We start from the raw sequence: 27,795 nt of genomic DNA, 5'->3' as shown, positions 1-27,795 counted from the left end.
AAGATGGCAGAAACAGTTTGATCACCTCTGATCATCATGTACATCGCGTGGATCACTACACAAGACTAGGACTGGGTTTTGTTTACATATCATCTGATACCGGTGCTTAATCTGTGTTTTTTTTTTTTTTTTTTACCAAACCAGTACTTGCAAAAAAGCAAAGCTTTGACCAAAAACAATAGCTTTTTATTTTCATGGAAGAGAATCAACATTTCCCATATATTGATTGATGTATTTGTGGTGGCCCGCCACAAATAGATTTGGCAGTACCTTTTTCCACCTCGCTCATAAACACATGATAACGCACCTGCTCTGCCAGACAATAAGATGACAGGGCAGAAGGGATCAGTGTTGCCAACTCAACAACTTTGTTTTTTATATTTAGCGAGACCCCTGTAGATATTCTTTTTTTTTTAAGTGACTAGAGACAAGTCTTGTGAGACATTTGGAGAGTCTAACATGAAAGCACATATCGTTTTTCCTCAACCAGCAACGAGTGCTATTGTGAGCCCCTCCGCCACCTAAACTTCACATCTTGTTCGTTTACTCAATTTTTCCAAATGTGAAATGCATTGCGGCCAACTGTGCTAATTTGACGATTAATTAGTCAGCCCCCCCAACCCACCACAAATACATGTGGTCCTGTGGGAAACACTGCTGCTACACAAATCAAAAGTACCGGTAAACACTTCTGATTGAAAGAATCTACTTTTACTGTGCTGTACATTTGCATCAAAGGACTGTTCTGTAATTCAATCAATCTACTATGAATGTTACTGTAACATCCATTACAATAGCAGTGAAAACAATAAAAACAGAGGAAAATGTGGTTTCCTCTTTGCAATGTTTTTTTTTAATCACCAAAACAGAGGACATTCCTTAAAACTGTGTCCCCCAGTTGATACGTATTTTTAGAAGTATAGAAATTGAAACTCAACAAGAGGTTTAAAAAAAGGTGACTTCTTCACATACTTATGTGTTATCAATATAGTTATATGAAGTGGCTCTCACAGCATGAGAAAAGCAATGAAGGCCGATGATTCCTCACCTGCATGTTTTCCTCCTCCAGGACGGGGGATTTCTTGGGGAAAATCTGATTGGCTTGGATACACTCCAAGCTCTTCTGCCCCTCTTCCTCCTGCACACAAAAAGACCTGTTACAGCCACAAACTTCTTTCTCATACGTATGTTTCTTGGCCATTACTATGGCTTTGGAGGGGCTTCTCCACAGAACATTTGCCACTCAGACTGACAAATACGCAACTGGTTTGCATAAACTGTCAATGGTTAAAATGCTAGATCTAGACCACTTTTGTCACTGCTGTAATTTGGAATGGGAAGGGAGCTTTATTCCACCACTTTCTTGATTTTTCAAGACATGCCCTTGGCGCTGAAACATAACTCATTCCAAGTTTGTATTCATCCCACAAAGCACTTTACAATGTAAATCCATTATTCATTCACTGCACAGTTAGACACTGGTGGTGGTGGTAATCTACTATAGTGAGAGCTGCCCTGGCAATTCGTGTTTCTCCAAGCAGTACCAAGCATTCGTTCACATTTATACACCAGTATGTGCAGCACTGGAAGCCAGGTGGGTGAAGTGTATCGCTCAACGACACAACAGCAGTGACTGGAGGAAGCGACAAAGCGTATTCGTCTTATTATATTAGTGTTACTAGTGTCAACATTTTCTTAATAGTCCATTTTTCCTGAATGTTTTTTTTTTGTTGTTTAATTGCATTTTTAGAAAGTGCTTGGAGGGGCCACACTTTGGACACCAACTATGTGTAACATTAAAGCGCTCAATCAACATACTTTTATGACAAAAAAAGGTATATCGTACTGGAATCATGGTATTTAGGGTTGGTCAAATCACATTAAGGTGATTTTACATACAAGGTACAGTAGTACCTCGCATAACGTAAACCTCCTTTTACATAAATTCCAATGAACGTAAAGAATTTATGAAACTTTTTCCCATCATATTACGTAAGGAATTCCATATAACGTAAAGCGTCAAGTCGGTGCAAGCGACAGAGAGACTAACAGAGTACACCTGGTGACGCCTTCTGGCTTCACGCTCTCATTAGCTGATTATCGGGGCACCGCCTACGCTCTCATCTCATTGGCTGATTATCGGGGCACCGCCTCCGCTCTTATCTCATTGGCTGACTCATCCAGCGCGTCCATGTTTGTATGTGAGCACCCTTCCTTATTGTAGTCGCCCTTAAACTAGTTTGCACGCATTGAAATCTCTTCTAAATTTCATTACTTTTATTTGTGTTAAAATTACCGTAGTCATGGGCCCTAAACCAAGTGTAAGGGATAAGAAAAAAGGGAAACGTTGTCGATCGAAAGGAAGGAGTTATTCACAAATTCTGACGTGTCATGCTCTCATTGGCTGATTATCGGGGCACCGCCTACGCTCTCATCTCACTGGCTGACTTATCCAGCGCGTCCATGTTTGTGTGTGAGCTCCCTTCCTCATCTTAGTCACCCTTAAACTAGTTTGCACGCATTGAAATCTCTTCTTAATTTGTTTACTTTTCTTTGTGTTAAAATTACCGGAGTCATGGGCCCTAAACCAAGTGTAAGTGAGAAGAAAAAAAGGGAAAAGTTGTCGATCGAAACAAAGCAGGAAATGATCCAGAAGCATGACGGTGGTATGAAATTAAGTGATGTTGCTAGACTATACGGCCGTTCCACATCGACCATTATACCTTATTTTATATTGGAATGTTACTCTACTATGTTTATGCTAACATTTTCTTATATTTTCGTACCATATTTGGTGGACTTTGAATATTTTGAAGGGCCAAAGGTGTGAGTTTGGGAAGATTTTGGAACGGATTGAGCTATTTACATGTATTTTACGCTTCGTATAACATAAAATCCCTATAACATTAAAGTTCTTGGAACAGATTATTTACGTTGTAGGGGTGTCTACTGTAGTCTTATTTTTCATTTAAGGTCACTCAGTGGCCTTAAGAAAGATGTACGGTTTCAGAGAGGACATCTGTTGGAGAACTTGAAGCACAGGTGTAGTACAGAAGCATTATTTTTTCTTAATGGCAAACTGGTGAAAAAAAAGTCTCTCTATGAGAGAACCTATATAATCAGGGGTCACCAACGTTTTTTCTTGCGAGAGCTACTTTTAGAAAATGAAAATGGCCACGAGCTACTCATTTTTGTAGAAATGATTTTCATACCTTATTTCAACTCAAACAGATCAAATATGCTTGTTTTACCAAAACATTCACAAAATGCTGGTATCCACAACTCACATTTTATGTTTCAGAATACTTTTCTTTCTAGTGTTCTCACATTATTAACTGAAAACATGAATGAAAAGCAGGCTTGCGGGCAACTCATGTGGTTGTGGGGGGCTACCTGGTGCCCGCGGGCACCACGTTGGTGACCCCTGCTATATATAGTGCTTTGTTTATTCTGAATAGTGTAAAAAGGATGAAAGAAGTCAAAGAGGCAGACAGATAATGGACAGTTTTGCTGCATCCTGATGCTTGCTCAGGATAAGCTGCCACTGCATGCGAGGCAAACTGATGAACAAAGTCCCTGCAGCTGGATGATCGAGCGTGCTGAGATAAAGAGCCTGAGAAGCCACCCGAACACAGTTTACCACAAACATCTGTTATTGTGGTCATGACCTATGCAATACGATAAGGAATAGCTGCAGTTCTAAAAGAAAAGTTGCCCCGCTCAGACAAGCGCCTTAGGCTACCTTTGACAAAGCAGTCGTTTCCATAACTGCTTGTTACCTAGTAAACAGCCAATAAATATTCAACATAGAGAGGTTTTCATACAGACAGCACACAGGAACTACCACAGAGCAGTGAACTCAATATTGAAAAGAAAGTACTGTACCATGGCCCCTGTGAAGGAGTGTGGGTCACCTAACTAGGAAGCCAGGCCTGCCCCAACCTGTGGAAAAAGCAAAGACACATTTAAGAAACTCTAAGCAAACACAAAAATTGTGTGTCTTGCATGTATGATGCAACAAAGGGAGAGTTGCAATATTTGTAGAAAATAGTCATATTTGGGCTTTCACTAATTCTAATATTAAGTTTTCAATTTTACAGCAGCGACACCAGAAACTATATGAGGCTGCAATATCTACATAAATGCAATGATTCAATGTCGTTTGGTCTTACCACGGATGATCAGCAATGGACAATGTGTAGTCCAGATGATCTGGTTTAAGGTGTTCACAAGACAGACATGGAAATCTGTGGAAATAAAGGCGAACATTATATTGAATTACAACATTCTTACTGCTGGCAAAATAGCTGCACTGGTGGTCACAGTTATGTGTATGCAGCCCAAAAAAAATAATTGTAAAAACTAACAGTAAACTAACTTCAAGACTCATATGATCAACGAGAACATTTTTATGGAATACGTTCATCTCTGGGCCGCACGGTGGTCTAGTGGTTAGCATGTTGGCCAACACAGTAACAGTCTGGAGATCGGAAAGGTTCGATTCTCCCCTGGGCATTTCTGTGTGGAGTTTGCATGTTCTCCCCGTGCGTGCGTGGGTTTACTCCGGTTTCCTCCCACACAAAAACATGCATGTTAGGTTAATCGGCGACTCTAAATTGTCCATAGGCATGAATGTGAACGTGAATGGTTGTTTGTCTATATGTGCCCTGCGATTGGTTGGCGACCAGTCCAGGGTGTACCCCGCCTGTCACTCGAAGTCAGCTGGGGTAGGCTCCAGCATGCCCCCGTGACCCTAATGAGGAAAAGCGGTATAGAAAATGGATGGGCGTTCATCTCTTAAACCACCTATTATTATATGAAAATGTCCCCAACAGCCCAAGTCAGCTAAAAGATGAGGTCAGCGAGAGCCGATCATACACAAACCAAAGCATGAGGTGGAGGAGCAAGACAAAACCTGCAGCCCATAGCAGCAGAGAGAAGGCCTGGCCTGATGGTAACTGAGATTAAGAAAATTTGTGCCAGTCATGAACGAATCATTCAAACGTTTTTTTTTACTAGTACTCATCTCTGTTAATTCGTTCACTTACTCACCCTTGCTACTGCAGGCTAAAATTAAAAAAGGAAAGCAGGTAACACGTCAATAATTGTACAACGGTTACTCTAGCTGCATTTGGATAAACGCAGTAGCCCCGTGAAAATAGCAATAGAGCTGGTCCTTGCCTCCAATTAACTCTCCTTTACCTTTCCTGCCCAAGCCATATCACGGGTGCTTGACCAAGACTCGAGATTCACTGACTCACTGATGCTTTGAAGATGACTCGAGTTTCACTGACTCATAGGCTCTTGATGAAGACCCACGTTCCTCTCGCTCACGGGTGCTCGCCGAGCATCTACAGCTCACTTGCCAAGCTTATCAGGCATGTGCGAGTTTCTGCGCATGCACTCGTTGAGGAATTCTTTACCATACACCAAGCATTATTCATTACTGCACAAAGTTATGGCTAGTTTTACTCCCGTATTTTATTTATTTAATTCATTCTATGTATTTTGCATTATTTACTTTACTTATTATCTATTTATATTACTTTATTTATTATCTAATTACTTCTCATTCATCATGTATTTTACTGAACAAGCCATCTACAAGCTCGAACAACTGCACTATCAAACATCTTCATCCTTTTCATTCCACATTAAAGCTGCTGTATGTCACCAGCTCAAGGTTAAATATTTTTCAACCAAAAAACATAAGAGCACCATCAACGGCTAGCATACGTTACCAATAGTGGTTTAAAAGAACCGAGTTTTAAAAAAATGTCACTATTTTTCACAATTATAAGTTAAACTGCAAAAAATGTCTACCATAAATTGATTTAAATGAAAAAAAAATCCGAAGAGCCACTTGGGACCTGAGAGAGTCGTCTCTTTTGAGTGAGCCGAGTCATAAGAACCGATTATTTTCTCCATCACTACAGTCTGAGCCGGAGTTGAGAGTCACCCAGCTAAGCCCCTTAGAGGTTTAACAGTATTGCCGCCCCGTGACATGCCACAATGCATCACAGGGTGCAACATTATCCACCGACCTGCACAAATCTGTAATAATGTGTGGTGGTCTTATTATTCCGGAGGGGAAGAGTTGATTCATAGCAAAAAGGGGCAGCACTTCTTGCACAGCCAACTACGTTGACAGCCAGTCCAGCAATGGGATTAAATCATTACAAGCTAGCAATCGCAGAAGCGCCATATTACAAACCAAGTATTTAAAAAAACAAAACAAAAAAACAATAGTACTATAACGTAACATTACGATGGCATGAAAAGTATGCACTAGGATGGTCGGTTGTGTGCACAAGTTGTGCTAACAGCTAACACAACTAATTACGTAACATTAACACTACTCCTTTTTCTCCCTATTGTTTGCTGACGTTACATTTTATTGAGGGAAGTGAATCGAGAATGCAACCACCGTAATGTTGGTCATGTTAACATGCTACTGCTAATGCCAAGCTGGACACAGGGACCGCAATAAAATAACATGAAAGACGACTTGTGAACAATACACAGTGTTGTTCGCCGGTGTCAGGTCCGTAGGTAGCAGGCTAGTTAGCAACCATTAGCTACTCCAGCTAATGCAGCTCGCAACTGTTTTTGTTGTTGTGAAGATGGAGGGCGGACCCCAAAGCGGAGGCCTCTGTCAAAACACACCGCCAACGACCACAAGCCGGCACACTCACCAGCCGTGCGAGTGACGAGACGTTCAAAGGCCGCAGAATCACCCGAATCCCGTACAGTTGGTAGGCAGCAAATGAACCCGGAGAGGATAACCAGACATAGCCGAGCCGACGCTTAGCTTTCACTGTGTCCCTTTCCACCACTGAGCCATCGTCGCCATTATCGCAAAATTGTCGGAGCCCGAGTTTACGTGTTTATGACGTCATCGCGCCGAAGCCGTGCAATGGGCGGGGCCGCGGGGGTTGGCGCTCGCGCACCATGTGGTACAATCATGTAAACACTGACGACCACAATCACCGTAACACAGGACATCATTCAACTAATAAATAGTAAAAACAATACCACAAGTATTGGAAGTACCAGACTGTAAGCAGAGCAACAAAACAAATATCCTGAATTTATTCATTTTTTAAATCTTTACTATATAATAAGGTATCATCTATTACACATGTTCCTGTTTATTATAAAATGCTTCTCTCAGTTGTATTTATTCCTTTTACAATATTTATGCCACTAATAAAACATAACATAATCCTAAATTCATCTATTTATTATACAATGATTATGCCAGTTTCATCAGTAACGTACCCCGTATTTATCTATTAATTATACAATGTTTATGCCAGTTGTATCTATAAAACAGCCTGCATTTATCTGTTTATTATAAAATGATTGTCAGTTTTATCTATAACGTCCCCTGCTGTTATCTACTCATGAAACAATGGTTATGCCAGTTTGATCTATAAAATGCCTTGTTCATCTACTCATTACAAAATGTTTATGCCACTTTTACTCTTGTTCGTACGATTTGTCCGTTCTATGAATTATTCAACTGTATCCTGTACTTATCTATTGCACACAATGGTGCTGTGAACTTGTACCTTTAAAACCTTTTTTTTCTATTTTTCCTTTGTTTTTTCTCTCATTTCTGACAGTTTGATTGAACAAGCTTTCTACAAACCCTGTTAACTTTTTTTACTCAAAAAAGGTCAACCTGTCCATTTTAAATACAAGCAGAAAGTGAACAAATGATCGATAACCGTAAAAATAAATTCAGTAATATAAAGTAATAGCAAAATATACTAATCCATTACCATAACCAAGATGCAAAAAGAATGAACAGGAAAAAGAGTGGGAAATAGAGTAGTTATAATAATAATTTAATTTAATTACATGCTGCAAATAGAAATGTGTGCTGATTTGAAATAAAACAGAAATGAAAACACCAACACAGCAATGTCTTAAATAATCATGTATTGAACGATGGCTTACATATGCAACTTTCCAAGAAGATCCATCTTTTAACATGTCCGAGCCATGATGTGAGAGGCATTATCTTTTTGCCTTTCAGGAAACTTTGCGACAAAACCTCACTGCCATTTGCTCACAACGGAGAAAAATCATTGAATGTAAGCTGACCAAAGATGTAAAGGTTTAGTCACTCTATTCTTCCATATAATGAGTCGGTTCCGTTTTACATCAAGCTTTGCTTTCGTAATAACACGGTTATAAGAAGCCCAAACCCTCTTCAGTCATGCCTTGTGAGGAGGCATAATGCCCGAGGCGTATGATATGGCACCAAAACATGATTTCAATATTTTGTGTGACAGCAATGTTACCCGGGTTGGTCGTGGCTTCATGTCAGAGTGGATTCAGAATGAAATCTATCAGCTGCAACATGCATAGACTTCACTATAATAAAAAGACTTAAGTGCTGTTGGAATGTCCCTGTGCAAGAACAACACAAAAACCACAGTCTATCCTTTGTCATGTCATCTAGTTGCATGCAAAACAAAGACATTTTCATGAGGATAACGCTCTTCATAAATACATTTCTTCTAGGCAGCATGTTTCAAAAACAGGGGTGTCCAAAGAGCGGCCCCCGAGGGCTGTTTTTGGCCTTATTCTCAAAATAAAATGAATTCATTATGATGGGATGTATTATTAGACAACACACTAATTTGCTTTGTCACTTTCAACACAAAGCTAAAATGATGTTTTGTTCAGATAGCTTAGCATACGCGACTCACAAAAAGGGAGAAATATTTGGGCGACATTTCAGGATGGAGCTACGATGCACTATAGTCTTTACAGGTGAACTTCGTTTCATCTTCTCTAAACTTTTGAACGCACATGGTCAACTGTTCAATGTTTCAGTGCCTTTTGCACAATCGCTGTTCTCTCGCAAGATGCTGAGCAGCAAAATTCACAAAGGTGTGCAATCCAGGAAGGGACCGCTAAATGTCCTGGTTGAATTAGAATTGGTATTTAAACAGTCCTCTTCATCATGCTGTTCACATGTTGACATCATGTGGCCAAGACAACACCTAGCAACTGACCAACAGTGGCTCGCCATGCCGCTGAATCGGTGCTATTGGCGCGCCCAGGAAATAACATGTAGAAATGCACAATAAAACCAACCGTCAAATATAGTTTTTTAATTAAGCAAAGTGTCTAACTGCAATATTTAATGAACATAATTCGAAAGATGATTTTAAACTACCTTAAACACCGGAAATACAACATTTGTTGCCTGACTATGATTCATAAAGGTAGACTTTACCATGAAATATAATAATTGAAATTGTCCAGACATGTTACACACAAAGATGCCACATACACACAGACCTGATCAAAATCTTAAGAGCAGTTGAAAAATTGCTAGAATTTGCATTTTGCACATTTGGATCTTAATGAGGTTTTAAGTAGAGCTACAATATGCAAAAGCAAGAAGGGGGAGTGAGAAAAAAAGCACTTTGAAGAAGTAATTTATTGAAAACAACAATTAAGCTGAAATAGGCTGTTTATCAGCTGATCAAAAGTTGCTCAAAAAAGAACAAAAAACTCTCCAAACCGGAACCCAAAATGTTCTCAGTAGGACTCAGTATTGGGTAGCTCCACTGTTCTTGTTAATCACTTCAAAAATTGGTTTGTGCATGCTTGATGCGAGTGTTTCCAGGAGGCTAGTGGGAACATTGCTCCAAGTGATGAAGATGGCTTCACGAAGGGCATCAACTGTCTGGAACTGATGGCCATTTTCATAAACTTCCCTTGCCATCCATCCCCAAATGTTCTCTATGGGATTTAAATGAGGGGGACATGCAGGATGGTCCAAAAGAGTGATGTTATTCTCCCTGAAGAAGTCCTTGGTCAAGCGAGCATTGTGAACTGCAGCGTTGTGCTGTTGAAAAACCCAGCTGTTACCACACAGACGTGGGCCCTCAGTCATGAAGGATGCCCGCTGCAACATCTGCATGCAAGTAGCCGCCGTTTGATGACCCTGCACCACCTGAAGCTCCAGTGTTCCACTGAATGAAAAAGCACCCCAGATCATGATGGACCCCCCTCCACTGTGCCAGGTAGAAAACATCTCAGGTGGGATCTCCTTGTCATGCCAGTAATGTTGGAAGCCATCTTGACCATCAAGGTTACATTTTTTCTCATCAGAGAATAAAACTTTTTCCACCTTTCAATGTCCCATGTTTGATGCCCCCTGGTAAAGTCTAAACGGGCAGTTTTGTGGCGTTGGTCTTTGAATTTGTTTTTTGTTTTTTAAACCGTTTTCCCACAGATGCCATCTGATGGTTGGTCATTGCACTGCAGTCTGTACCAGTAAGGGTCTTAGTTTGGGTCGAAGACCTCCATGTGTCTAGTTGGACAGCCAATCAGATCCTCCGGCTCAGCACAGGTGTGATTTTTTTGGGGTCTACCACTTGACTTTTTTGTTCCATAATGCTCAGGATCTTTCAAAAAACTTAGAATGACCGTCTTACTGCACCCAACCTCAGCAGCAATGGCACGCTGTGAGAGGCCTTGCTTATGCAGCTCGACAATCCAGCCACATTTAAAAAGAGAAAGCTTCTTAGCTTTAGCCATCAGGAGGGCATGACAGTGTGAATGCCTGACAGAAAATGAAAATTTTGAGCAGATTTCACTTTTATAGCCTGTGGTCTTAAACTTTTGATCAGCTGATAAACAACCAATTTCAGTTTTTTTGTTTGTGTTTAAATTACAAGTTCCAAATGTTTTTTGTCTCACTCCCCTTTCTTGCTTTTGCATATTGTAGCTCTACTTAAAACCTCATTAAGATCCAAATGTGCAAAATGCAAATTCTAGCAATTTTTCAACTGGTCTTAAGATTTTGATCAGCAGTGTATATATATATACATCCTCTGAAACATTTGGAAAATTCCACAAGTCCAAAAGTTTCATTATTCAGATCCTCATTCAGAAGGCCAAAAGCACTTGATTTATTTTTGAGTATATTCGATGATATTTCAACCATGACTTAAAATCTCTGCACAGTCCTGTTACCTACATCATTTTTGGACGTTACTTATTTTTACAATTTTTTTCGAATCACTAATGTGCTTCGTGTCAACATATTATCATAAATTCCGTGCGGTTATACTTCATGTATTTGCTAACTCTATTCTAAAAACTCACTACTGCTATTTTGCGTCCTGTTACTTAAAGGAGTCATTTTGGCTGAGGAGACATGTAAAAAAATGAAATAAAGTTGCCTGAGATGGGCCAATAGACATTTTATGCAGTTCAACACATGTATTATCAGATTTAGAGTTGAAAAAGGCAGAAATGTGTATTTTTTTTGAGAAAGTTGGCACCAATTGGGTGGGTTGGCCCACCTCGTCATTGCGAGGCTTCAAACAAGATGTTGATCCTGAGCTGAATATTCCTAACTTTTTGTGAGTAGCATACCCTGGCCTACACTGGATTCGTTTTAGCATCTTTAACGCACAAAATGCATCAAAGTGCCCCCCCCCCCCGTGTCCTTCAATTCTTATGTATTGCTGGAAAAAGGTTTGGGCACCCCTGCTCCAAAATAAATAAACCTCCAACCATACAGTGTATTATGCACAAACATGGCGGCATGAACTCCAGAAAGAAACACATCTGCTTCAACAAAAAGTGGCACCCATTGCCCACACCCTTGTAGATTCAACCTATGACACACTGGCGGCGCTTCATTCAACTTGCAACGACTCCCCTGAAACTGGTCAGTTTGTGTCCGAGTCATTCTCTTGTTTTCTTGTTTTCCACCAAAGAGGAGGAGGGCGGTTGTGAGTAAAGCTGTAGAAAGCAAGGCTACCCTGAGAGAACTTCTTAACCGTGGGCAAGCTCGACCGGACCATCCATTATAACCATTTCATTCTAGTCAGCACATTTTGCTCCAAGAATTGAAGATATTATTTTGTGTAACAGTGCCCTATATATATCTCTACGTAATACAATCCAAGTGTTTACTACCAATTTCCACGATACAGTCAATGAAAGGACTTGGACACTAATATGTTGATATTTGACATCGAGTCCGCATCATTATCTAAGTGCTGTAAGTAGTCATGGACATCTAACTGTGGTTCGGAATATAAAATAGAAGCAAAATACATAAAAAAGAACATTTTGCAAGCATGACAAATAACTGGTACCAACACAAAACACAAAGATAATAAGCGAGGATAATTAACTTCCAAACTGAATGTTCCCATGTGGATGAGGTCATACTGTCATGATCATGCTCTCTGCAGTGTTGGGTGGTAACATGCACAATGCGTTAGAGGTTGAGGTGTTTCATCAAGTATACATTATTAGTCTAGCTACAGTACATGATCCGTTTGGAGAAAGTGCACTCAGTCAGGTGTAAGCTTGGAGGAAGATCACCGACAAGGGAGTTATCTCCCTTCTTTTGAAATAAAACAACAAAAGTTTGCACCTTGATGCTTGTTTGCCAAATGCACGTGGCGCACACGGTTCCCCGTTATTTCTTCAAACGAGCACGAGTCGTATGGTCAATGCATGATGTGCCTTAAGATATTCTGAGGTCAACCATGTGTGATGCCTTAGAGCAGTGATTCCCAACCACTGTGCTGCGGCACATTCGATTATTTGGTGTGCTGCGAGGAAATGATCCAATTTCACTTCATCGGTCCGCAATGTATTAATTATTTACTCCAAGTAAAGAACAGTCAACCCTTTGCTTTCAAACGCCCCAATTTTTGTATGATTTGGTTTTCCATGAAACTTTTTGTACATCGTGTCGGTTATCGTACAATATCGCACATAACGAACGAATATGTTTGGCCTATACCGTATCGTTCCGAGGAACACAGTGCCCAAACACAGCACCCTACGCTTTTCCGACTCACGGTCATTTTTTATTGAAGGCGGCTACTAAATAACCCGCAATGTGGCTTAAAATTTGAGAGCGCCAGCAATTTGATAAAAAACATGAAAAGAAAGAACTTGTGCCAAAAGCTCTCCTGCGTCACCAACAAGCCTTCAGTAAAGGTTCAAGTGATGTTAAATGGTCATTTTTCCAGTTCAGTCATCATTTTTTTTTCATTTTGCATTGTTTTCTGCATGTGAAACTATAATTATGATCTCTAAAATGTATTTTTTGTTAATATTGCATGCTTGGACTACGCCGTTCAACTGCCGTGACCATCACCGAGGGTAAAGATGGTTTCCTTGAACATATGAAAGGGTCTGCTCCTTCAAAATGAACAACAAGCATCGCGGTCTCATTATTGAGACTTCCTGTGTCTCCCTCCCTTGCAATGCCCCTGTACGTAGACTAGAGAGTACTAGAGATCTGCAAGTCATGAATGAGTCATTCCAAAGACAAGTTTTTTCCTGAATCGAGACTCACTCGTCTCTGTGAGACGATCACATATTCACTGATTGCTATACTTAAATGGTTCCTTCACTTGTATAGCGCTTTTCCACATCCGAAGCACTCAAAGCGCTTTGACACTGTTAGCAGATTTACACACTGATGACGCAGCATCAGGAGCAAACGGGGGTTCAGTATCTTGCCCAAGGTTACTTCGACATGATCACGGGCGGACGGAGGATCGAACCCGCAACCTTCAGGTACTCTACCACCTGAGCCATGCCGAGTGATGGAACATATGCGAGTGATAAGAGCATTTCATTTACGCAAGAGGACTAGAGATGTGATGAATGAGACTTTTTGTTTCTCCTGATTAGGGACTCACGGGTACTCGTCTGCACAAACTTGTTCACTTACTCACACGCGTAAACGCTTGCTCAATTAAAAAAGGAAAAAGGGTAAAGTGTCAGGGCGTGATTAAATCTGGGACCAGTCGGGAGCACAGTGGATGGAACATATGCCAGTTTCTTCGCAGGCAGTGGCGGGTGACTCGGGTGAATCCTGTACCTGATTCACAACTTGTTGCGCATGTGCAAGTTTCTGCACATGCACTCCGTGACTCCAGTGGTCAGAGTATATCTGATGCATGAAAGTTTCTACGGATGCGCTCTTTGACTGGTGACTCGAGTACCTGATTCACAAATTGTTGCGCATGTGCGAGTTCCAGTGCACGCCCTCTGGAACGGACGACCCGAGTGAATCAAGTACCCGCTTCGCTTCAGTGAGTGACTCGAGTCTGTCACCTGTATATGTAGTTTTTGTGGCATTTTTGTTTGGGGGTAATGTCAAATATGTGCCTTGGCCGAATAAAGATTGGGAAACACTGCCTTAGAGGGACACGAGAGGTACAGTAAGTCTGACTAAAAAAACTCATGTAAACTGTGCTTGTGTGTACTGTGTGTGGTACTGGCTATGCTACGCATGTGGGTCCTCAACCGTAACGCTCATCAATCGTTTGTAGAATTACAACATTGTTTAAAAGTACTCTCCTCGTTATAGTTCCTCCTTTCTGTTATTTTTCATCTTTTTTTGTTCCTCTTGTTTTCACTCAAGTATAAGCACAGGTGACTAACTACAGAGAATAAGAGGGTCAGGTGAGTACCATGCTACATGGGTTTCAGAGAAGGCTATTGCAGACAATTCTACAACATGTACAAACACATTTTATACGTGTGAGTTACAAATATCTTCAAACATATCATCAAGGAACTAATTACATACGAGATGTGGAATATTTAGAGTCTTAAAGGACTATCCCTCAGTCGGTAAAATGATTTCATGTTCAGTCCCATCTTTAAAGACAAAATCTGAAAAATTGCTATGCAAAAAGTAGCAAATTTGGTCAATGTCTCTTTTCAAATAGTTATAGTGCTTTTCATGGCTTTAAGACAGGGGTCTTGTTTTTTTTAATCTCACCAAGTGGCAATCTACAGGATTTCAGTGCGCATCTTTATGACACCGTAGCTGCAAGTCTCAAGTCTCGAGGCTAGAAGTCTCCATGTCCAGTCCAAAAGGTAAAAGGACAGCTAGTGCTGTCATACATAGTTACAAAAAAAGAAACAAACACACTTAGAAACTTTCTATCTCCAACTTGAAGATCTTGAGGGGAATTCAGCATCGTGATTGCTCTGTGTTCCCATTTCCAGGCCTTCAGGAGCCAGGCTCCATTCCAAGTCTTCAAGAAGTTTTATTTGCTACTCGCCAATGAGAGATTTAAAACTCCCATTCCAGTGTTTCTTCTCGATTGGCTGCTCTCTCTAACCTGTGGATGATGTTATTGAGGTTGGCCATTTTCTCATTGCGTCTCTGGCTGCTTCTGTTGAGCTTGGGGCTTTGGAAAGGAGGCGGCGGGTTGGGGTCCAGGCTGTGATTGGTGCTCGTGGAGGGCGGGTTCGGCAGCGAGGGGGATATTGGCGCAGAAGAGGAGGGCACGGGAGAGACAGACATCATGAGACCGGGTGAGGACGCGGCAGACGGGGAGTTGAGGGAGACCTCTAAGCTGCTGCGGCAGGCTTCTGACGAGGCCTTGAAGCTGACCGGGTCAACGGGAGACTTTCCAGCGTCTTCCCCCTCGTGCCTGGACTGGGATGCTCTCTGGGGGGCCTCTATGGAGGCGGCGCCAGCGTAAAGTGCAGCCTGACTGCTCATTTCCTCCTCCTTCTTCATGCTCTGGCCAGCCAAGAGGGTATCACAGCAGCTGATGGCAGGCTCCTCGTGCTCACTTTTCAACTGTGGGAATTCCACCGCAGTGGAAAAACACTGAGCTCTCGAAGATCTCACCGATCCCTCTGCCCCCACCTCCGCCTCGTTCTCCCCGTCTACCGCCTCCTGTTTAACGAAAGGATGTGGTGCGGTGTTGGTGCATGGAGGAAGGCTAGAGTGGTTGTGTCCTGAGGGCTGCTGCAGCCTCCTCTCCTCCCCGTCAGAGTGAGGACTCCGTGTCGCTGACGGAGAGTAGCTGTGGTGCTCAGCATCTGTGTCGTTGTCTGGCAGGCCCTCCATTAGCACCTCACGCCTCATCCTGGACCTGCACGCACACACACACACACACACACACACACACAGTTAGGCCACTGCTTCTCAATTATTTTCTGTCCACTCCTGATATGAAATACTATTAAGAACCCGATTTATTTATTTGCCCAAACCACTTGTTATCATTATGTAGCCACGCAGGTTGCTGCTAGCATTTTTAGCATTCCGTTTCAAAAACAGTTTCAAAGGTAAGCCCAAAAGTCAGTCTCAGATGCCTGGCCAGAGGTTCGTAACGGGTAACAGGCCCACTCAAAGTTTTCGCAGGTATTTTTCTAGTTGAATCTAAAGTTGTTCTAATCTCTACATGAATAGACAAAAAAAATCCCGAAAACACATATTTTTGTTGTTGTTTTGTTGTTCCTTTAGATCAGGGGTCTCAAACTCAATTTCACTGGGGGCCAGTGGAGGTAGAGTCTGGGTGATGCTGGGCCGCATCAAGTATTGGGAGTAGGGCTGGGAATCTCAGGGTACCTCAGGATACGATACAATACACAATACATCCATGTGATAACACCACTGTTGGTTTAGTGTTGGTGTTTACTTGCCCCTGTAAGTATGGAAGTAACACTGAGCTTGCCTGGATGTTGCGGGCTGCAGTTACACTACTCTTTGATGTCCAGTCACGGGCCGCAAGATACGATTTGGTGGGCTGGATATGGCCCGTGGGCTGTGAGTTTGAGACCCCTGCTTTAGATGAAGGGTGTCCAAAAACATTGCCAACAAGGGTCGCATACATAAAAATTAAAGGACATGAATTTTGTACATGAAGGACGCTAAAACCAATCTCTCTGAACAAAACATCCACATCTCAGCTTTGAGTTATAAGCGACAAAGCAAATTATGTAACATCTAATAATATATCTCCTCAATACTAGAATTTTATTTCTACAATATGCCGAGACCCAACAAAAAAACGAGCTGCGGGCTGAAAATGGCCCCTGATCGTGACTTTGGATATCCCCGTCTCTAGGTGTCTCAAGACAATCAGTGGACTGGCCTGTAGTTGTGGAACCAGTTGATAACAGTGTTGGTTTTGAGGTGGAGCTGGGAAGCCAACATCTCAATGGTGTTCTGTGAGGGGTATGGTTCCAGGAGGTAGGCCTTCCTCAGGGTTTCTTTCTCCACCGCACCCAGCACCACCCGGGGCTTCTTCACCTGGCCATAAGAGCACAGGTCTAGCGAGGACAAGGCTGGGCTCACGCACTCAGAGCGAGTACTGGGCGAGTCGCTGTCTGAGCCCGTGCTCAGTAGCCCATAACGCCTTTTCAGGTAAGCTGCAGAGACGACAGTGAGGGAACACAATGAAATCCAGCACTCACACTGGAATGTATTGCAAAATAGCATGTCCACCTTTCTTCTCCATCTTCTTCATTGCTCTCAGCTTGTCTACATTGTGAGGATCGTTGAGCCACAACTGCATGCGGACAAATGGCTCCCTGCCTTTCAGGCTAAGTTTGTGCCAAGGTTTGGGCCGGGACAGCAGGTCAGACACAGATCCTTGAGTCAGACCCAGAATGGTCTCCCCAAAAAGACGTTGGCCTGTTGGGAAACAGAATGTAGAATCCAGTATACGTTATTTGTTTCGGACCCTTGCACAATTCAACATGTACAAGAAGAAGTAGGAAGAAGAAGAGCTTCAATGAATGGCACCTATGCTTCATGTCTATAACTGATCATGCATTCACACCATATCTTTTAAAACTAAATCTGAAATAATGAAAAGGAGTAAAGACTGATGAGAATATAGCCTCTGCTGTGATAAAAAGAGTAGCAAAAAATGAATAAAATGTGGTATCAAAAAATAAAGGTAAAGAATATGAATACTACTACTACTACTAATAATAATAATAATAAAAAGAAAGTAAATAATAAGTATGAATAAAATAACAAAACTTTGAATTAACAATACAAAATTAAGTAGAGCGTAAATACTGGAGTAAAAACCTGTAATGTATAATTCATAAATACAAGTTGTGTAAATTAAGCAATAATCTTTTCATAATTCTCAGTGAATGAAGTACATGAATGGATGTTGTTGAAATGAGCATACAGTACATCCTCACTATTTGCTACTTCCTGTGAGTAGCGACAAACTGCACCAATGAGAAGCCTTAAAAATGCCTACTTTTGATACTCTAAACCAGGAGTTACGTACATTTGTCCAAGGGACAGAATTTGAGTTGAGTATACTACAAGTATATACTCTCCTGATCACTTCTGATCAAAATTTTAAAACCAGTTGAAAAATTCCAAGAATTTACATTTTGCACTGTTGCATCTTAAGGAGGTGGTCTAGTGGTTAGCATGTTGGCCACACTGTCTGGAGATCGGGAAGACCTGGTTTCGAATCTCCGTTGGGCATTTCTGTGTGGAGTTTGCATGTTCTCCCCGTGTGTGCGTGGGTTTTCTCCGGGTACTCCGGTTTCCTCCCACATTCCAAATTCATTCATGTTAGGTTAACTGGAGACTCTAAATTGTCATTGACTGGCAACCAGTCCAGGGTGTACCCCGCCCGAAGTCAGCTGGGATAAGCTCCAGCATACCCCCCCGACCCTAATGAGGATAGAGGATGAATGGATCTTAAGGAGGTTCCAAGTGGAGCTTCAAAATGCAAAAAGAAGAAACGGTAGTGCTCTCGTGCAAAATTCCCACCGCGTTTAAAGAGAGAAATCTTTGCAGTTTAAAGTTGGTTTGCAATAAATTGCTTACTCCCAATTTTTTTTGTCTTACTCCCATTTCTTCTTTTTGCATTTTGTGCTCTTTGAACCCCCTTAAGATCCAACAGTGCAAAATGTAAATTCTTGCAATTTTTCAACTGGTTTTAAAATGTTGATATATATATATATATATGTGTGTATAGATACTGCATATATACTGTATACACAGTAAGGCCAAAAATTTGGACACACCTTCTCATTCAATGCATTTTCTTTATTTTCATGGCTATTTACATTGTAGATTCTCAAAACTGAATGAACGCATGTGGAATTATGTACTTAACAAAAAAGTGTGAAATAACTCTAAATATGTCTTATATTTGAGTATATTAGTATATTTAGTATACAGTAGTACCTAGCATAACATAAACCTCCTTTTACATAAATTCCACTGAACATAAAGAATTTATGTAAAGTTTTTGCTTTGAATTTTTTTGAAAAGACGATTTAAAAAAAAATCCTTTGCCATAGATTTGCCTTTTTTTTTTCTTCAAGAGTTGAAAGAGCCATATTTAATTGAATGAGAATCGTCTTCTTCTACTGCTGCTGCTTCATTGGGACGCGTATGCCTCACTGTTTCCCCCTGCATAGCAGAGAAAGTACTGCATAAATGAGCACTTCTCAAGTTGGACTGAACGGTTCAAATTATTTGAGTGATGTTTGGCGGGTTGGATGCGGCCCCTGGGCCGCCTATAATATGCCTCTCACTGTTATTAAAAGCATTTTATATTCAGTTTTACACACAATCGCAGGCATACAGTACACAGTATTGTGCTCACAAAACATGCATTTACACATCACGTCTTGCCAAAGCATCTTCCTGCTGGAAAATGTTGAGTGAACTGACTTGTGAGCCCCTTCTGCTGGATTCATAGAAGCAGCACTGCAGATAGCACCATCAAACCACTCTCTATTTAATTTACCATTAAAAATGAGTATCATCAGAGAAGAGAAATTCACAAATATATTCATTTATAACCCGCAAGGCATGCTGGGTATCTTCCTGTTGTTGAGGTCAGTGTTGGGTTTGATGAAAAAATAATGCTTTAATGAAAAATCGCGGGAGTGCACTGTATTGTTAAAACTGAAACAGAAATACGTGTCCTGATCTATGTCATTATTGTTGGATTGTTGATGGCTTTGTTCCATCAGATAGAAAGATAATAGACTCACCTAGGTTGTTGTCCGTTAAAACCTCTTTGACTTTCTTTGTGATTGCATAGGTGTCCAGCTCAGAAGACATGGCCACCAGCTCCTGGATGCCAAGTGGGTGACTGGGGTGATGCTGGCCCATGAGGCTGGGGGTGGACTTCCCTCCCTCCGTTTGGGAAGGGAGCCCCAGAACCAGGCTCTCAGGCTGCTGGTTCTCCTTGCTGCTTTCCAGGGAGAGGCTGACCGGCTCCACCAGCGGACTGGGATGACCCTCTGCTGGGCTCACGGATGGGGAGGGCAAAGACTGGCTCATCACTGGACTTTTATCTGAGGGGGATTATTATGAAATAAAGATGTGTGATATGATGCGAAAGCCTGCTTATAACGCAGACTCACCATGAGCGTGGCCCTGGTTGGGCGTCTGGTTGAGGGTCTGTCCGAGCTGATCAAGTAACCAGAGCTGCATGCGAATGAAAGGTTCCCTGCCTTTTTGGGTCAGCTTGCTCCAGGGTTTGGGCCGTGACAGCATGTCGCTCACACTCCCCTGAGAAAGCCCAAGCACCTGCAATAGACATGGAATTAATAATAATAAAAATATGCTCCTATTGAACCAAATGCTCTTTCAAGAAGGAATACACTTCAGAAAAACGTCCACTAGAGGGAAGCACAACACCACAAAGTCAATCCCATTAACATTGGGCTTTTTTTCTCAGTATTTTGTCAGTACAGGTGACAAAGGGACTCTTTTAAAGTGTTTATTTCTTATTATGCTTTACTATTATTATCATGATGGTAACTAAATCACCTTTTTTTTTAGGACGTTATCACACTCACATGTACTGTAAATGCCATTTCTTAGTGACCAATGTATTTGGTCACAGTGCTGGACTTGACATTGACAAAGAATATGAAGAGAGTCCAGAATGAAAGTACACATAGTCTATCTACATAGCAGTTGACACAGCCCTTTAAAAGGTGAAAGTTAAGCTTGTGTAAGTAAGAACAATGCATCTATTGTGTGTCAGCCTCTTTCAGTATTTAGTCATACTGTTGCGCAACTCTGATTGTGCAATGTGAGTGTCAAAAAGGCTTTCTATGAAAACCTATTAGACTGAAAATCCACTAAGCTAATAGACTGAATATAAAGATGTAATAATAATAATAATATTTAACAGGACCATCTCAATGTTTTCCAGCAGGAAGATGCTTTGAAGAGACGTGTTGTTGCATAACTGCATGTTTGGTAAGCACAATACTCTATATTATATGCCTCTACATGTTTCTTACTGTGTATAAATTAATTTTAAATGTGCTAACTGTGTGAAGCATACTATAGGTTTTGGTATCAAAAATAGGCATTTTAGAGCTTTTCTAGGGCATTATTTTCCTTTTTTCCGCCATTCAAGGATCTACTGCGTACTTTTTAGTCTCCTACAAACACGCAATAATGGAATTAACAAACAAGTAGCTTCCATGTTAGCTCACATTTGGATGAATTTCTTATATCAGGAAAATACCAATGTGAACTCACCTTTTCACCAAAGATCCTCTGGCAGATTCCGTTCTTAGCCAGCTTCTCCTTCACTTGCCTGGTTAGATCAATGGTGTCAACCTCTCGGTACATGTACAACTCGTACTGCTCTGGAGTCAGCGGTGGGACGGTGGGCTTCAGAGCTCGGGGAACATATGCTGGGTAGTAAGAAAGCCGCCCGGGACTCGGGCCTGGGGACTCGCCACTGACTGATGTGTCTGACTCCACCTTCACCTCCATGGGCCGACCCAGCCCCAGCTCCTCCTCAGGGGCAGAGGCCTCCTCGCTAAGACACTCACCGTTCTCCAGGCGGGGCCAGGGTCGAGCCAGCACAGAGGGACCAGAGGACGAAGAAGACACAGAGGGAGAGATGGAATTAAAAGGTCGAGAGCTACCCACACCGGAGAGCCCCATCGACCCCCGCTCCTGAGCCCAGTGCTGGTCGAAGTAGGTGCCGACCTCTCCGATCTCTGACTTGACTTTGCGGATGATGTTCTGAACGAAGGCGGCTGGAGAGAGAACGCTGAGGGGTGTCTGGGGACTGCTGATGGAATTGGCCATGCAAACAGTAACGCAGCCCCCCTCTTCTTGTTTGATGGAGATGGGCAAAGACAGGCCTCTGGAGCGCTCAGGCGGGCCCAAACGTTCCACTTGGGCTACTGTGCCAACTGTTGAGGCTCTTCCACAGCCATCCATCTCCACCAGGGTCTGCTGCTGGGACTCCATCTCCCTCCTGGCCTGTTCTAGGATGTTTTTAATGGTTTCATCAGAGCTGTTGCTTGTTCCGTTACTGCTTCTGCTCAAGGTGGTGTTCACCGATGTCCTGGAATCCCCTGAAAATGAAAGGTACCCATTCAAACAGTGTGTCTTGAAAAAGGTGACAAAAATACGCAAGGGTTGAACTGAGGCAACTGGACTCTTCTTGTTTGTTGAAGAGGTTTCACCTTTAATCTAAACGGCTTCTTCAGTTCTAATATTTTCAGTGTGGTGTCTCCCTATGCATGTCTCTGGTGGGTGTGTCCCCTGGGGTTGGTCATAATAGGTTTAAAGTTGTGGTTGATGCCCGGAATGACTGCTGAACAACCATCCTGCATAACAATTTTGTTTGGCTGCCTGGTGGCAAAACTCCTCGTTAGCGGCCACTCTTCCTGTGGAATGAAACTCTCTCTCCCCCAAAGATTGTCCCCTGGAGGTGGTCCAAGAGTTGTTGTTTTGGTCGTTGCCAGTGACAGGTGAACGACTCTGGAAAACAATACTCGGCCTGTGGAATGAGACTCTCTCCTCCAAAGATGGTCTCATTCCACGGGACGAGTGTTGTTCACCAACCTTCAGTTCTAAATATTTAAGTGTGTCCATGAGAAGAGGTGGAACAACTTGTGAAAAACACTCTTCCTGTGGAATAAGACATTCTTTGGGCAGAGATTGTCTCATTTCATGGGAATAGATGGAACGACTCTGGTGGACAAAAACCTCCCTGTGGATTGAGACCATTTTTGGGCGAGAGATTGCCTCAGTCTATGGAAAGAGGTGGAACGACTGATGCACAAGACACTTCCACTGGAATGAGACAATTTTGTGGGGAAAGATTGTCTCATTCCATGGGCAGAGGTGGAACGACTCCGGTGAACAGTCTTCCCGTGGAAAGAGATATTTGTGGGAGAGATTGTCTCATTCCATGGGAAGAGGTGGAACGACTCTGGTGAACAAAAACCTTCCTGTAGATTGAGACAATTTTTGGGAGAGAGCTAGTCTCATTCCACAGGGGGAGTGTTGTTTACTAGCCATGGGCAACAACTTCAAAAATCTCTCCCAAAGACTGTGTCAATCCACCAGAAGAGTGTCGTTCATCAGAGTTGTTCACCAGCAGTTGCGCAACAACCACAACAAGAACCCTAGTGCTACCGCCCCAAGTGGACACACCCGCCAGAGACAAAAATAGGGAGACTCCAGACTTACATATTTAGAGCTGAAGAAGCTTTTTGGATGAAAGGAGAAACGTCAACCAACAAGAAGAGTCCAGTTGTCTTGATTCAACCTTTGGTGATTACCATGACCTGGTTGGCTGAGAATCTACACAGACTTAAGTGACAAAAATGCGGATCTGTTAGCTCCACACACCTCCCCTCTGGGACTGGATCTCCTTCTTGGCCTGCTCCAGGATATTCCTGATGGCATCGTCTGACCCAGTTTCTGGAGTTCGGATGCGTGGAGTGATGCTCCCTGCCACAGAGGGTAGAGAAGGAGAGGGAGCAAGGGGGGTGAGTGGGCTGGTTGATCAGAGAGCAGTTTCAAGGCTTTACTTTTGACTGGTAGATCAATGGGTGCCTTTGAGTGTGTGTTGTCTGAGGTTGCTGTGTACGGGAAGCTCAACTTTCAAAAGCTGTGAATCTAGGGAGAAAACAAAGTTGAAAAGTAAGACTACAAATATGGCACAGGCAGGAAGCCGTGAAAAAGATGATGAGTTCCAGGGTAGTTTTTTTGTCCAGGAACTAAGCCACCACTCGATGACAAAACCCCACTGCTAGACTTTGGCTTAGCGAGCTCCGACATCCACTGTGTAGTTGAAATGGCTCCCAGGTTTTACTTTATTGTAGTGAAACCTGTTTATGTTTATACAGTTTATATAAAAGAACCAAGGATTGCATTGTTGTCAACCTGTTTATAGTGAAAAGCTAAAGACGTGTGTGTGTGTGTGTGTGTGTGCGTGTGTGTGTGCATGTAAAGTGGTGTGAAAAAGTGTTTTCCCCCTTTCTTTTTTTTTTTTTAACATGTTTGTCACACTTATAAATGTTTCACATCATCAAATAAACTTAAATATGAGTCAGTGACAACACAACTGAACACAAAATATAGTTTTTAAATGAAACTTTTTTATTATTAAGGGAGGAAAAAAAATCCAAACCTACATGGCCGTCTGTAAAAAGGTGATTGCCCCTAAATCTAATAACTAGAAAGGCCACCCTTAGCAGCAACAACTGCAATCAAGCGTTTGCGATAACTTGCAATGAGTCTCTTACAGCGCTGTGGAGGAATTTTGGCCCACTCATCTTTGCAGAATTGCTGTAATTCAGTCACATTGGAGGGTTTTCCAGCATGGTCATGCCACAGCATTGGTCAGGACTTTGACTAGACCAGTCCAAAGTCTTCTTTTTGTTTTTCTTCTGTCTTTCAAAGGTGGACTTGCTGATGTGTTTTGGGTCATTGTCCTGGTGCAGAACCAAAGTTTGTTTCAGCTTGAGGTCATGAACAGATGGCTGAACATTCTCCTTCAGGATTTTTTGGTAGACAGCAGAATTCATGGTACCATTTCTCACAGAAAGTCTTCCAAATCCTGAAGCAGCAAAACAGTCCCAGACCATCACACTACCACCACCACATTTTACTGTTGGTATGATGTTCTTTTTCTGAAATGCGGCGTTACTTTTATGCCAGATCTAATAGGACACACATTTCCAAAAAGTTCAACCTTTGTCTCGAGTATTTTCCAAAGGTCTTGGGGATCTTCAAGATGTTTTCTAGCAAAATTGAGACAAGTCTTAATGAACGAAATGCCTTTTGTTCAGCAGTGGTTTTCGTCTTGGAACTCTGCAATGCAGAGCGCACGCACTTGGGGTATTTTTGGTTGGCCGGACACTCCTGGGAAGGTTCACCACTGTTCCATGTTTTCGCCATTTATGGATAATGGCTCTCACTGTGGTTCGCTGGAGTCCCAAAGCTTTAGAAATGGCTTTATAACCTTTTCCAGACTGATGCATCTCAATTAATCTCAGTTAAGTAGTGTCTTAACGGGGGGGGGGGGGGGGGGGGGGGGGGGGGCGATCACTTTTTCCACACACGGCCATGTGGGTTTTTTCCCTTAATAATAAAAAGTTTGCATTCAGTTGTGTTGTCACTGATTAATATTTCAACCTGTTTGATGATCTGAAACATTTAAGTGTGATGAACATGCAAAAAAAAAAAAACACCACTGTATGTGTGTGTCGTTTCCTCTCTTTCACTCACCTCGTTGTCGGACCTGGATGGTCCTAAGTGCCAGGATGTTCTGCTCATCGGAAAGGAACTGCTTCATCTTAATGAAGGGTTCCTTGCCTTTGACAGTCAGCTTCCTCCAGGGTTTGGGCCTGGCCAGGATTTCACTGACTGAGCCTTGGGAGAGGCCAAGCACATAGTGGCCAAACACACGCTGGCCAATATTATGCTTCAGTAGCTGCTCCTTCACCTGGAAAGCAATCTCTGCAGTGTCTATCTGGTCATCATCCCCTGCAGTTGAGCCGCCACTTTCCGACTGGTCGCTGGGCAAGCCTGTGTCGCTACTCCCTGACCCTTGAGTGGATGACATTAGGGCAACCTTGGCTGCGTATAGTGCAGTGGGAAAAGCCATATGGCTCTCCTTTTTAAAATGTGGGGAGAGAAGATGCTTGTGGAGTAGGTGGTCCCCAGAGCACGGCGACACAGAGAAGGGACGGGGGAGATCGTGGCTGGAGGAGAAGCCATCCAGCACTGGAGGACCAGGACTGGGCGAGGCTCGGCCATCCACCTGAGATGACGATGAGTTGGATCCAGGTGGCCTGCCTGTCTCTCTGCCTCCATCCTCAGAGTGGTCATCATCTAAATAATAAAAAAAAGCTTATGGTAATGGTTTAATTTATTTTGAACATGCATACAAGTTACACTGGAAATGCATCCGTTAGTACAATTCACAGTCCAAAAAGAAGTAGGAAGAAGCAAAGCTTATTTAATCCTACCCCCCATCTGTTTCATATCAATTGCTAATGCGTTTGTTCACTTTCTGTATTCCCTATGTACTCTTTGCAAAATTTTAAATACATAGAAAAATGAAAAGGCAGTATAACAATATGGTACAATAAGAGTCAAAGTTTATAATAATTGTAAATAAATGATAATAGTCATAATAAATAATAATAAAATATAGAATTATAAGTAATGAAAAGGTTGATAGTTGACAGAAACATAGTTGGATGATGAGTGAGTACAAACAATGTAATAGAAGTCCTAAGAAATGAAGAGTAAGAATAAGAAGTAAGTGCAGAGTGGTTAGACATAGCGTTGTATGTACAGTACACAGTGGTTCAGGACTCTTCGGGGGTATTCTGCGAAGAGTTTAGTGGGTTAGAGGGCTGCGTTGAGTGGACGCTGAGTGGTCAGCGACGGTAGCTCTCTTTTAAACCAGCTGTATCGCCATGGTAACTTAGACTAAGCTCATAGCCTGGTCGAGACCAGGTTATGTCCAGGCTTTCAGCTTAAAATCAGCTATGAAAGTGCCACTGTTTCACTGTTTAACACTCGAACTCCCAAGGCAGTCATTTTGACTGTTTTCAAAATTTGCAATGTCATAACTTGGTTAAAAAAAACTTACGTATGTAACCATAGGACCCTGACTTTTCCTAAATGTGTGTATATTTTATTCTAACATTGTTTTATCATTAAAATTTCAAAACAGAAAAGAGATCTGAGTATTACTACCTCGAATGACCATAGCAGTCAAATTGACTGCCTGCTTTTTACAGGGGGTGTCATATTTCACTATTTGCTACATTTTTCCCGCCCTTCCTCCTGCTCTATTGGCTGTTTGTTTTTTATGCTCTGTGATGCTAAAACCTAGCTGTAGCTTCACTCTAAACCCAAAAGAGACAAAAATGACAAGTAGAAAGAAGGTGACAGCTATGGAGGCTTTAGCCTTGCTTCAGAGAAAATGGTTGCAGTTCGAGTTTGCATGTGTAATTGCAGAGAAGTTATGTTGTGTCAATTCAATCAAACACTCAATCACTATAGTTTTCATTTAGTGTCCTGATGTGTTTTTTTACCTATTCCACCAATTTATTTTTAGATCTTTTTAATGATAATGCAAATTATATACAAAGAGTCAAAATGACTGCTATGGTCATTCTAGTAGTTGCAGAATTCTGGTAGACCGAGTGGTAAGTAATTCGGAGAATGCGTCACTATTTATTTGTCCCGATGGGACATGGAAAATGTTATTTTATTTTTTTTTAAAAGAGCATTCCCTGATGATATTATCCATCTATAAGTGAGATAGATTTTCAGCCGAGGGAATACGCAAGATATGTTCACGCGAGCACCAGAAATAAAATGCAATATGAAATATTAATAATGTTAACAGATGTAAATGTCATAGGAGTCCTTGCGTGAGTACTGAGCCTGTTAGTCTTCTTATATTACAATATTTGCTGGATGAATAAACACTCTGAGGCATCAATCAACTGCATTAAAACACTTATTTTTATTATAAAAAGGAACAAAATGTAAAAAGTCGCCACAAAAGGCGTCACACGCAAAACACTGCTATCTAGTGGTCACAACGAGATACAGCAGATTAAAATATTTCATGAGTTATGACATAAAAAACGGAAGTTGTTGCTCCAATGCATTTATTTTTTAAATGGATATGTGTTAATATGTAAAGGTTGTGCAAGGTTGAGTGTTGATAAATG

The 27,795-nt window shown here is 41.9% G+C and overlaps 2 protein-coding genes across 10 annotated transcripts in view; both read right to left on the bottom strand.

Annotated features, from left to right (window-relative positions):
* Positions 1-6,896, bottom strand: part of mtmr3 (myotubularin related protein 3) — a 40,240-nt gene extending 33,344 nt beyond the window's left edge. For all 3 annotated transcript variants that reach the window (XM_054774866.1, XM_054774867.1, XM_054774868.1), the window contains exons 1-4: positions 6,696-6,896; positions 4,173-4,247; positions 3,886-3,942; positions 1,049-1,138 (exon numbers count right to left, since the gene is read on the bottom strand). In XM_054774866.1, the coding sequence (XP_054630841.1) occupies positions 1,049-1,138; positions 3,886-3,888 (93 nt within the window). In that variant the 5' untranslated portion in view covers positions 3,889-3,942; positions 4,173-4,247; positions 6,696-6,896. The remainder of the gene's footprint in view (positions 1-1,048; positions 1,139-3,885; positions 3,943-4,172; positions 4,248-6,695) is intronic.
* Positions 6,897-7,893: 997 nt separating this feature from the next.
* cux2b (cut-like homeobox 2b) overlaps positions 7,894-27,795 on the bottom strand; it is a 177,639-nt gene continuing 157,737 nt past the window's right edge. For all 7 annotated transcript variants that reach the window (XM_054773970.1, XM_054773967.1, XM_054773969.1 and 4 more), the window contains 8 exons: positions 25,325-25,930; positions 23,441-23,542; positions 21,323-22,155; positions 20,188-20,353; positions 19,813-20,118; positions 17,273-17,461; positions 16,920-17,196; positions 7,894-15,914 (listed from right to left, as the gene is read on the bottom strand). In XM_054773970.1, coding sequence (XP_054629945.1) covers positions 15,101-15,914; positions 16,920-17,196; positions 17,273-17,461; positions 19,813-20,118; positions 20,188-20,353; positions 21,323-22,155; positions 23,441-23,542; positions 25,325-25,930 — 3,293 coding nt within the window. In that variant the 3' untranslated portion in view covers positions 7,894-15,100. The remainder of the gene's footprint in view (positions 15,915-16,919; positions 17,197-17,272; positions 17,462-19,812; positions 20,119-20,187; positions 20,354-21,322; positions 22,156-23,440; positions 23,543-25,324; positions 25,931-27,795) is intronic.

This window comes from Dunckerocampus dactyliophorus, chromosome 4 (genome assembly GCF_027744805.1).
Source record: "Dunckerocampus dactyliophorus isolate RoL2022-P2 chromosome 4, RoL_Ddac_1.1, whole genome shotgun sequence".
Classification (NCBI taxonomy): domain Eukaryota; kingdom Metazoa; phylum Chordata; class Actinopteri; order Syngnathiformes; family Syngnathidae; genus Dunckerocampus; species Dunckerocampus dactyliophorus.
This window is presented reverse-complemented; position numbering and strand designations above follow the sequence as displayed.